This window comes from Archocentrus centrarchus, chromosome 4 (assembly GCF_007364275.1).
Source record: "Archocentrus centrarchus isolate MPI-CPG fArcCen1 chromosome 4, fArcCen1, whole genome shotgun sequence".
NCBI lineage: Eukaryota > Metazoa > Chordata > Actinopteri > Cichliformes > Cichlidae > Archocentrus > Archocentrus centrarchus.
Genome location: NC_044349.1, coordinates 12,333,251 through 12,345,587, shown reverse-complemented (window position 1 = coordinate 12,345,587; position 12,337 = coordinate 12,333,251). Strand labels below are relative to the sequence as shown.

The 12,337-nt window shown below is 41.1% G+C and overlaps 2 protein-coding genes across 5 annotated transcripts in view; one reads left to right on the top strand and one right to left on the bottom strand.

Annotated features, from left to right (window-relative positions):
• Positions 1–3,405, bottom strand: part of ano8b (anoctamin 8b) — a 40,504-nt gene extending 37,099 nt beyond the window's left edge. For both annotated transcript variants that reach the window (XM_030726689.1, XM_030726691.1), the window contains exon 1: positions 3,228–3,405. In XM_030726689.1, coding sequence (XP_030582549.1) covers positions 3,228–3,405 — 178 coding nt within the window. The remainder of the gene's footprint in view (positions 1–3,227) is intronic.
• The window catches only part of gtpbp3 (GTP binding protein 3, mitochondrial), a 29,276-nt gene continuing 19,727 nt past the window's right edge, over positions 2,789–12,337 (top strand). The window contains exons 1-5 of one of the 3 annotated variants that reach the window (XM_030726694.1): positions 2,789–2,892; positions 7,518–7,697; positions 9,319–9,405; positions 10,240–10,322; positions 11,600–11,719. In XM_030726694.1, the coding sequence (XP_030582554.1) occupies positions 7,586–7,697; positions 9,319–9,405; positions 10,240–10,322; positions 11,600–11,719 (402 nt within the window). In that variant the 5' untranslated portion in view covers positions 2,789–2,892; positions 7,518–7,585. Of the gene's footprint in view, positions 2,893–6,790; positions 7,138–7,422; positions 7,698–9,318; positions 9,406–10,239; positions 10,323–11,599; positions 11,720–12,337 lie in introns of those variants that run through there. The other 2 variants (XM_030726692.1, XM_030726693.1) reach the window with 2 other exon arrangements.

Sequence of the window (12,337 nt, the reverse complement as noted above, 5' to 3'; positions counted from 1 at the left end):
AATCCTTCCAGACTGCAACCAAGATCTCAGCTGCACGGAGAAGTCACCCTGCCCCTCTGCTGTGCTCGCTGACTGACAGTGACACGTGTGAGGGCGGTTATGTGATATTGTGGTAATCCCACTGAAGTCTCAGAACCTCTTTCTCGTAACCCGTGCAGAAGAACATGCATACAAGTGGGAGCAGGAAAAGAGTTGCAGTCACTGCTGATAGTTTTCAGCAGTGTTTTTTTTTTAATTGTTTGTGATGGATGTGGGTAATTATCAGTTTAGTAAGCATCCATGTTGTTTATGTAGTCACTATTATACATAATAGTGTCCAAACTAAAGGAGAAAGTGAGGATTTATAACAGAAAATTGGTGGTCCAGATGCATAATCAGAAAAAAATCTGTCAAGAAAAAAATATAACTGATTCCCTAAAAGCACAGTGGGCAAGGGGCAGCTCACTCCAAAAATCAAATGCTTTTGTGTTTTGGAGACTTTTAATATAACAGAATAAAATAGCATTTGCATGATGATTTGCATTTTGAAAGTCAGCAGTAATGTCTCTCTCCAGAAGTCACGGCCCAGTTACTTCCACAAACCTTCATGCAGCAACTATTTTCTTTCTACAAACGTAACCAGACAACCGATGGAGGCTTGCGGCGAGCTAAAATTTAAGCTCGGCTTAAGGGAACAGCAATAACGTTTTCATCGTGTCACACTGCCATGAGCACAAGCCTCTCATCACAGGTGAATGCACTTATCTTTCTGCACGGTGCCTTCTATCAAATATAACTCCATCATATTTAAGAGAAAGCAGACATCTCTGATATCTCCAACACTGGAAACTCACAGCGAAACAATCTAGAGAAATGCCAGGAGAGGTCAGAGGAAAAAGATTGGATTTTGTGGTGAACTCCCGCTTTAAGCACTGAAAACCTCAGTGTATCATTTCATCCTTGTTGCTATTTGCGAAACAGTTTTCATTCATTGAATGATTTCAGGTGTAATATTAGAGTCAGATGTGCTGTGAAAATACATTTCCCACTATTCGCTTCTCTACTCGTGTAGTTCCTGTAGTGGTGAGAGGAACTATGGTATGAAAGCTGTCATTTTCATGTAGCTTCACACTCTAATGAAGGTTCAGAAGTTTCTCCATTCATCCATTTTCTTCCAGTTATCCAGTTTAGGCTCGCGCGGGGGGGGCTGGGGGCTGGGGGCTGGCGCCTATCCCAGCAGTCATAGGGTGAGAGGCAGAGTGCACTCTGGACAGGCCACCAATCTGTCACAGGGATAACAGAGACAGACAAACATCCACGCTCACACTCACACCTAGGGCCAATTTAGAATCACCAATCAACCAATTTGGATTTTTAAGGAAAGCTGGAGCACTCAGAGAGAACCCACACAGACATGGGGAGAGCATGCAAACAGCAAGGCACCAGACTGAATTCAAACCCAGGACCTTCTTGCTGTGAGTCAACAGTGCTAACCGCTACACCACCATGCCACCAATTTTGAAGTTTATTTCTATACATAATATTCTGCAGCACAGACAGGGAGAAAACATAATCTCCAGACCTCGTTCATGTCACAGAAAACTACAGGAAGCATTAGGCTTCTAGGTCTGGGCCTACAACTAATGTAATACCTATGTTTTAGTTATCACACTGAGCAACACTTTACTGATGCCCTACTGTGAGAAATACAGTGACTTTCTATAAACTAATTTCTTTGTTTTTTAAACTGAATAAACATATGCAGTCAAACAAACTAATGTCAAAATGAAAACTGGCACAACTCTGACTGATCCGGTCCGATCTGATCTGATCTGAAGATTAAGGACACAATGTTAGGAATCTGACCAGGCTTTCTGTACTGCTCTGCATACTTGATACATTTTCATCAACAATAGAAAAACTACTGAGGTTTGCCCTACATTTCAGACTACTAACCTTTATGTGGTCTGCCTCTATCCTTACAGCTTTAAACCCCAGTCCTGCTCTTTGCCCCAGAACTGCCTCTAGCTAATCAAGCCACTGTAAAATTGAACTAATCTCCATTTCACTGGCCCTCCAACAGCCTGTAACCCATTCAAGGACCTGAGGCGGCACCACTGGGTGCCACCCTCTCAACCGGATGACAGGCCGCGCTTCCAGTCGGCAGCTGCCTGCTCAGGTTACCACGACCCAGAGTGTAAAGAAGCGTTCATCTGCTGACAACCCACTGCTCCACTGCATCACTCTGCAGCAGTACTCACAGGAGGCACAGAGGCTGTCTCTGCACCCCACATGCAGGAAAACAATCCTGGCTTGGCAGCTGAGACTCCCTATCCAAGCTAATATTGTGGTCTGATCCAAAAATAGCCTCACTTGTAAATCTTGCAAAGAGACAACTAAGATATGGGCTATTCAAATCCACTGTCAGAGGCACAGAGTATTAACAGAAAGCAGGTTTGCTCTGTTTATCCTTTGTAAAGATGATTTTTTGCAGTCCCTGATACAACGACAGCACTGGAGACCAAAATACAATTAAATGTAAGGAGATGTAAACCAACAAAATTCACACACTGATAAATACAGATATTTAGGGCTTAGACCTGATTAAAATGGCAAAACATGCACCTGCCCTGTAGGCTGTCCAATAACATGAAAACAGACTCTAAGGAAATAACGTGGCAGTGTGTAATAGTGTAGTCTCACTACAACAGTTTAGAAATCCGTAAGGAAAGTGATCTTGAAGGTAAACAATTGGAAAGCAGAAGGGGGTGACTGACACAGAGGAACCCCCTTCAGTAAAAATGGGCTAACTATCAGCCAATCAAGGCCTGTTAGATGCACGTCAGGATAGAGTGGACAACACTACAGGAGGAACAACAGCTGCCTAGAGAAAAAATGGACTTCAGACAGGAGGTAGACTGATGGGCCACACAAACAATAACCGACAAGAAGGTCAAAACTCGGATGTGCCAAAGTAGCCATTTTCCTGAACACCTATTATCACATCAGTGATTTGGGAAAGCCGCTGGTCTAACAATATGCAATACGAGTCAAAGCCATCATTTACAGGCCTGATGTCTAATCAGGTGTTAATTTTGGGGCGCCCTCGTGGAAACAAAAGAAACGTGCCGCGAGGTGCGCGACGGTGGTGCGCCGCTCGTCTCGTTTTCCAGCAGCATCGCGTTCACCTGTCCTTCTCCGCCGACAGCAAACCGCGTCCGCCTAAAGCGAAACAGCCGCTCACTCACCGAGTACACCGGAGGAGGTCTGTGGCGGAGCCGAGCCCGGATCCGGCCTCTCTGCGTCTCCCTGCGGCGCTCGGTGTCGGTGCCGGGAACTCTCGGGGCCGTCGCCGGCGGTGGTCGCACCACCGGCGGCCGCCGCGGCTGCAGCAGCGCCCGCCGCTGCCGTCCCCGTGTCGGGCATGCTCTCTATCAGCGAGGAGCGACTGAGGATGAAGATATTCTCCGGGAAATTGTGCAGCGGTATCGCATCTCAAGAGGAGGGCAAAGCATGGGTGTAGCGGCGCGGCCGGTGGGGGGGTCAGAGTGAGGGTTAAATGAGTATGAAAGTGAAGTGAAGGTTGTCGGCGTTGGCGCAGCAGCAGATCATCCCGGTGGTACTCTGGAGCAGGATGCGCGGCTAGATGGAGAGCGCTCCTCCAACCACTATAGGAGGAGGGACAAAGAGAGGGAGCGTGGAGGGAGGGGGCCGTGTGACACACATGCACCTTCACGGTAGCTGAATGGTTTAGCAACTGATTGTTGTCCCAGGTTGTGTTACCAAAGCTGTTAAATTAAAATAACTCACACCATGCACATTGGAGGAATTTCAAAATCCTTTATCTGTCTAGTTAAGATGATCTTAGACATGCGTGTCTTTGCACTTCCTCCATCTCTGAGAAATATATTTCTATCACCTCACATTGACCTCTGCAAGCAGCAGGTTAAGGCCAAAAATAGAATCCAGATAGCCACATTAAGGGAAAACGTATTCAAAATGCATGGTTTTCACACTCATAACATTACTTTATAAGCAGTATGCTCATTCACATGATCACCAAAATGGGAGTCTCTTGCTTTTAATGCACACACCTTTAATAATCCATTCATGCAGGCAGGTGGTAGACTATCCCTCTTCTGTGAGTGTGACTGTTTGAGTCTGTCCTGGAAGACTGAATAGATTATGACTTATTTATTAAAGTGAAAAAAAAATATCTTCATCGATTACATTTTTAGTGACACTAAGGTGTGGCTACCAGTAGTGTCATTTCTCAGTTAAACACTCTACAGTACACACAGTACTGTTTGTTTTGCTGCATAATAGGCCTAGTCATTCAATCACTATATCATTATAATAAGGCCATTTTACATGGAAAGTTCTGGACTGGCGTATTCACAGTATACTGTCTTGAAAAAAGAGAAAAGGGTAGTCCAGCAAGGTTAAGATTAGCCTCCACCCTAAAGAAACACACATGCCAAAATAAATATTTTTACAGCAGAGTGAGTTAGATGATAGCCTGCAGGTAAAATGTGTTTCTGTCTTAAATTACTATGTTTGCCACCTTTTTCAACCAACCAGTGGTAGAGTTGTTCAAGCATATGTTGGGTGTGCATGTGTGTGGAAGGAAAGTGGATGTAACTGTCTTACTAGATAATTTAATAACTTTGAATCATAATCATGGTCTGATTAGTAAATGTCTCTATTTGGACTGTACTCTGCAGCTGTGTGGTGGCAGCTGTCATGCTCTGTGCACACACCGAGCAGTCTATAAATTATTTAGATCCCAGGTTAAAGATTGCTCCCAGGCCTTGGGCCATGCCTCTTCATCGTGTACACAATCTATCATCTTGGTCGTCCCTCCTGGAGGCTGTGTTTCACTGTGCAGCTACACAGGCAGGCTGGCAGCCCGCCCCCTCGTATGGCTGAGAAGCATCTCATCTGTGAGCACAAATTCTGCTTACTCACCACTCTCTGGGATGACAGCTGCAAGACGCTGCAGTGGGGCACACACACACACACACACACACACACACACACACACACACACACACACACACACAGATGCACATAATCTGTGTTTATATTCTGTTCCATGCATACATTTAGGTAGGCTATGAAGAACCATGGATCTGTTAGTTAGATCACTGTTAGTTTTAGTACACACAGTGCACAATCTAAACAAAAAACATCCAAACTAATTTGAAATAAATGAAAAGTAGTGATGGTGTAAAAAAAAAAAAAAAAAAAGGCAGGTTAACACCTGCCAACACCTCTGCTGACCCTGTTTGAGATGCTGTTGAGCTTTGTTGCAAATGAGACCTTTCATGTTATGTTGGATTTTGTAAACAGCTTGACTGCTGGTTATATTTGTGTCCTCATTTAGATGGACTCTGCATGATGCATCACAGGGGTTTACCCCAGTCTGTATGATGTGTCAGAGGGATTTCTCCCTCTTCATGATTTGATAGTAAAATAAGCACTGAAACAAACTGGGAATTGTCCTAAACTGAATTTTACTGCCTGCTTTTTTTTTCCCATATATTAACCACAAAACAAATGTGACATGCAGACATGTTAACAAGCATATCAGACGAAACAGTAGGTCCTTTAGCAGCAGGTGCATCACTGAGTTAACCATTTGATCATTTATGAAAGGATAGATACTACGTTAAGAAAAATGAAATAGTAATAATATGTGAAATCTATAGCCACAGTAATAAAGGTTTGAGTTAAATAGACAAAAAGTAAAACATAAAAAATGCTGTTTTTCAAATTGTAGTGCAGCAGTGATCGATGTAGCCTACACTGTTGACAGTGTTAATGAACCTTTGCTTAAGTTATATTCTTTCAAAACCCATTTATGTTATGGGAAGATTTGTAAATATCACACCACAATTTAATTTTTACAGGAAAACAAAGAGTTATTGACATGTCAGTGTGTATGTGTGTGCGTTTGTCGGGGTCAGGGTGGGGGTGGGGGAGTTATCGTCCAATAGATTCACCCTATAATAAGCCATAAACATTTTTATTTTTAAAGGCATTTAATTATTTAATTTGATATGAAAGGGGAAAAAGACTGAAACTCATGCTTGTGATGACGGTGTAGTGCCAAAAAGTGATCGTCTGCCAAAAAGGGATTTCTGGTATTTGCCAGAAAATGTTTGCTTGTATTTAAACTGTTGTAAATGACTTTTTGACCTACAGTCTGTGAAACATATGTCAGAAATATCTGTCATGAATTATATGAAATCATTTTGAGCAAGAAAACTTCTGTCAAGGAATGTTGTTTCTTGCTCAAAATGATTTCATGTAATTCATGAAAGATATTTTTGACACGTTTCACAGATTAGTGACGCTGCAATCAGTTTTTGGCAAAGTGACTTTTAGATATCCTTTATTTATCAAGGTAAAAACTGTCACTGGCATTTAAAATGTTTTTTTAAAGAGAAATCTGGCCGAGAAGGCTGCAGAACTCACACAAATATAACATTACCGTTCTATAAAGATATTTTAAATGGCCAAAAAAAAAGACTGGATTTATTATAATGTAGGTATAATAACACAGAGTCATAAAGATACTTGCAAAACAGGCAATTTAAAAAAAATTTTTAACCAATATAAAGAAAGACATTATACATAAAAGCACATAGAAACATCGGAAATCACTTTATGGCAGACGATCAGTTTTTGGCACAACACCGGAACCAATCATATGTGATATAGTCACACGGGACGACTTTTACAGCGTACGGCAGGCGGGACCTATTTAGATTGACAGGCCCTGAACAAATGGGAGTGAAAAACCTGCAGTCGTTGGATTAAGATTAACCAATCGGAATCAACAGGAGGAGAGGCGACTGACATAGTGAATAGTTGAAGAGTCACGAGCGGCATGAGTTTGAAAATTAGGAAACTTGTGTGTTAATGTAACACGAGATAAGACGTAAATGAGTGAATGTCCTCATTTGCCAACATTACGCTCACAGACACTCGGACATTAACTGACAGGAAACAAGGTGAAAATAATGTTTGTGTTGTGCACAGAGTGAGCGAAGTAGCTAATAAATGAACCGCTTGGTCTCTCATAATCATGCTGCCGCTGCGGTCCATGTACTGGGGGATAAGGAGAGCTGCTGTGCCCACAGTCAGGACGAGGTTTGTTCTATTTTTCGGCCTCTATGTCAAATTTATGTCTTTATTTTTATAGGTGCGCACACAGAAGTTAAATAGAGCTATTGCAATTTCTAGAAGGATTTAATGGGACACATTTATCCACACAAGTTACAGTGTTGTTTACGTTCTCATTTCGAATTGGAGTTTATATAACACAGTGGAGGTATAATGTATCAAAATAACATGGCAGAATATATTATCGTCTTACAATTATTTATCAGTCCATTAAAAAAAAAAAATCAGAGGTTATCATTTTCTTATATCCAGCCGTGGAGCTCCACCCTACAGGCTCCTCTCCTCTACCTTTGATGGAGTCCCAGCTGGACTGGCTGACGCTGACACCATCTTTGCACTGTCATCAGGTCACGGCAGGTGTGGAGTGGCAGTGGTTCGTGTCAGTGGTCCCGCCTCAGCCACATCCCTGAAGTATATGGCTGGGTTCACACAGCGAATGCCTCCTCCACGCACTGCCCTGTTACGCAGCATCACAGACCCCCGCTCCAAAGAAGTGCTGGACCGTGGGCTTGTCCTGTGGTTCCCAGGTCGGTTCCACTGGATGGTGCTTACATTTTGTTTCTTTTTTTTTCTGTAATAATGAATGTGGATGTAGGTTTGTTTTGACCTACATCCATCCAACATTTATCAACACATCAGAGTGTAGATGAACTAGTATTTACAATCATGGTGAAAAGAAAGTACTGTCAGTTCTCTGTCAGTTCTAATGTTTTACAAATCAGTACACAAAATATAAATTGTGTAGTCCTTACCAGGTCTTAAAATTAGGTAAATACGATCTGAGATGAACAGTAATGTGATTCAGTGACTTGGAGAACCACTTTTAGTAGCAATAACTTGAAGTGTTGTTGTGGAGGAATTTTGGCCCACTTTTTCTTTTACAACATTGCTTCAGTTCATTGAGATTTGTGTGCATTTGTTTATGCACAGCTCTCTCTCATAGTCCTTTAACTGGGCCATTGCAACACCTTGATTGTTTTCTTTTCAGCCGTTTTGTTGTAGATTTGCTGGTGTTCTTGGGATCATTGTCTTGTTAGGCCAAGCTTTAGCTTTCAAACAGATGGCCTCAGATTTGATTCTAGAGTACTTTGGTTTGTAGAGGAGTTCATGATCGACTCAGTGAATACAAGGTGCCCAGGTCCTGTGGCTACAAAACATGCCCAAATCATCACCCCTCCACCATCGTGCTTGACAGATAGCATGAGGTGTTTGTGCTGATATGCTATGTTTGGGTTTTGCCAAATATGATTGGCAAAGACTGGCATCTGTCTTGAATGCTTTTCACTTGTGAATATTCTTTTTCACTGTAGAATGGTGGACTTCAAATAGTTCGGAAATGACCTTATAACCCTGCCCACATTGAAGGGCAGCAACAGCTGCTTATCTGAGATAATGGCTGATGTTTTTCGTCATTTGCATTGTGTTAACACATGAATGCTCCAGACCAGTAAGCTGCCAAATGTCTGCTTTTATAGTGGTGCTCACACTTGCTGATAATTTGAGATGCTTTGATCTGGCTTCTGTTTATCCTCTTAATTCATATGGAAGCAGTAAGGGTTGTCCTTAGTTTTTGACACTGCTTTGGTATTTTGGCTTAATTTTTGATAAATAATTAACAGTGTGTAACATGTCATCTGAGGTTGTATTTACCTAATTTTGATACCAGATCATTTTTTATCATAATCTGATACCTAAATCCTGAGAATTTAAGGAGGGTGTGTATTCTTTCTACCATCACAGCTGTATATAGTGCTTTTCTACTCCGGGTGTAAACAATATTGCTAGGAATGAAAAAAATGACATTTTGTCTTGCCTTTATCTTCCATTGGGAAAAAAGTTTCAAGTTTCTGTTTTTACACCATTCGGACTGAAACAGTAACATATATAAAGCATGCTTGATTAGTAGGAAATGCTATAAAACATGCAATAACAGTGGAAATAGAGTTGTGTGCTGCTTTAAAAATAGAAACCATCCTGCAAAGAGCATTACAGAGTTTGGTAAATATATATCTTATTAGTCCCATCTTTCATGTTTAAATTATTTTAAATCATTTCATCTCACTGACATATTGAGTCAGTAAGCCATGTGCATATTTAAATGATTAAAGGACATTAAGAGTGTTGTTAGTCCTTTGTTTATCTCAACAGCTCCTCATAGTTTCTCTGGAGAAGATAGTGTGGAGTTCCATATCCACGGTGGTCCTGCTGTCATTACTGCTGTCTTGCAGGCTCTAGGTAAGCCGTCATTCTGAGTATGTTTTAAACAACTTGATGTAATGCAGTTTGACAAGCAAACGTATACAGGCTTGAGATGCAACCATCCCTTTGAAGAATGTTTTGAAGTTTGTGCTACTTCATAGCTTTAACTTCCCAAGCTCTAAGCCTTCATCAGAATTCTAAGTGCGATATCTGGTTGAGTCAGGCGGCTATCCATCACTGAGATTTAAAACAGAAAACTGACACATGCATTGCTATGTCTAAGATACTTCTAGTATGCGCAATGGCAAGCGTGACAGTCCTTATGCGATTGATGTTTTTACTGCAGTTCTCCTGTTGGCCTCCCAGGGGGCAGTATTGTATAAAGCAGAAACGTCAATGAATGCTTGGCCTCGGTTTATGTGCTGTAAGGTTTTTACTAACCAGGGAGGAATACATAATATAACATCACATTTGTTCGTAAGATATTTTCAACTAAAATTGTTGCTTTAATTTTGAAACAAGAAAACATTGGGACAATGTTGGTTAGATGACAACCAGTCAGGTAATTGTAAAGAGCTCCAATTAAGGGACAGTGACCCACATATGCCAAATGGTTTTGTACTCAGCATTGTCTCCCCTCATGAGATTTGCAAAATGGCTTTGAAAACAATGAACACATAACCTACTTAACCTGCAGTTGTGCCTGTTTTTGCTCTCTATGTGAGTCATTGACCTTGTGTTTCATCCTCTGTGTGTGTGTGTGTGTGTGTGTGTGTGTGTGTGTGTGTGTGTGTGTGCGTGCGCGCACGATGCATGCCCACCTTGTGTCTCGTACATCTCTTCATGTTTGTGTTTATGTGTGTTTTTCAGGAAGTGTGCCTGGCTTGAGGCCTGCTGAAGCTGGGGAGTTCACGCGGAGGGCTTTTCAAGCAGGGAAACTCGGTTTAACGGAGGCAAGTTGAGAAGAATGTGTAAAACTCATTAAAGCAGACCTGTGTAGAGTTGTGTATCCAGAGTTGTTATAGAGGCCTGATATGGGATTTTATGTGCATGAAATGTAAACAGTGAAAATTTCCCCGTTTATATATTTTGCCTTTTAGCATTTTATTTCATTGAGTTGTCAGATATTCCTGCATAAAAGCAACAACTGGGCCTCTGTAGAGGATTTTTTTAATATACAGCCTTAAGCATTAATAAATGCCTGTTTGGATATTCTATAAAGAGTAAAAAATATTAACCCCATGTAAATATAAGCTACATTAAGTATTTATAAAAAGGCATAAATAAAACTTATTTACAATTCGGTAAAGATGTTGATGAACCTTTTGGCAGGACAAATAAAATTCCAGATGAGCCAAATGCTCGCAGAAAAAAGCTACTTACTTAATCCTAAAAATGAATGCTGTTTTCAGATAAGATTAGATAAGATTTTTGGTGCTGAAAAGAACTTGGCTTGGATGTCCAAGTTGTAACAGCAACATCCCTCTCTAAACAGCAGGATGCACTTCGTAACACCTCATTGACATGATAAGGGGAAAACACTTGATGAAACAACACACAGCACTTCGGAAAATTGCCATCAGTGAACACAATTCATTTTTGAATTGTTGGCTAAAGACACCAGTGATGAACTGAATCAAAATGTGCAGTTAATGTTTGGAAATCATGGGTGCTGCATGCTCCAGACTTAAGAGGAGAGGGAGCATTTGGCTTGTAATCACTGGATCAACTGGGACAACTATCCCTGATGATAGAGTTAGTGTACATGGCATGGGTAATTTGCACATGAAGACACCATTAATGATGAATAGTATATTAATGTTTTGAACGAACAAACGCTGCCATTCAAGCCACATCTATGGCAAGAAAGGTGTTGCTTATTTAAGCAGGATGATGCCAAAAATACATTCTGCACATGGTCCAGCAGTATGACTCTAGCTTGAAGGAGCCTGGATGCTAAACTAGCCTGCCTGCAGTTAAGATCTACATTGCACCTGCATATTGCATTTGCTGCATTAGGGAAAAAATTATATAAGACTAATAGTCAGAGATGCTCTTTAATACACCTGCAGAAACACAAAAAATTTTGAAATCACCACATTAATGTTTTCATTTGTATGTTTTTTCGAGAAAGTGTTGTATTATTGCAGAGGCGATAAAGAGGCTGTATACATATTAAATATTCCAATATAAGGATATGTTTAACATATCTATGTAATTCCTGTTGTAGGTTGAAGGGCTTGGGGATCTGATCCATGCAGAGACAGAGGCCCAGAGGAGGCAGGCTCTTAGACAGATGTCAGGCGATTTGGGATGCCTGTATCAGGACTGGAGTGATAGACTGAAACGGGTAGGTCCTCTGAGAGTAAAGAGGCTAGTGATGTGACTACAGTGCTGTGGAAAAAGTATTTGCCACCTTCCTGATGTGTAATTTTTTTGCATGTTTGTCACAGTTATATGGTTTAAATCATCAAACAAATTGTAATGTTAGACACAGATAGCCAGAGTAAATACAAAATGCAGTTTTTAAATGATGATTTCATTTATTAAGAGAAAACATACCTGGCCCTGTGTCAAAAGGTAATTGCCCCTCTTGTTAAATCATGAATTAACTGTGATTAACCAGTTAATATGTGGAAATATGAGTTCAGTTTTACTAGTCACTCCCAGGCCTGATTACTGCCAGACCTGTTGAACCAAGAAATCCCTTAAATAGAACATGTCTGACAAAGTGAAGCAGACTAAAAGATCTCAAAATCAACACATCATGCCACGAGCTAAAGAAACTCAGGAAGAGATAAGAAACAAAATCATTGACATCCATCAGTCTGGAAGGGTTACAAAGATGTTTCTAAGGCATTGGGACTCCAGAGAACCACCGTGACAGCCATTATCCACGAATAGAGAAAACTTGGAACAGTGCTGAACCTTCCTACGAGTGGCCTGAAAGTACTCCAAGAGCACACTG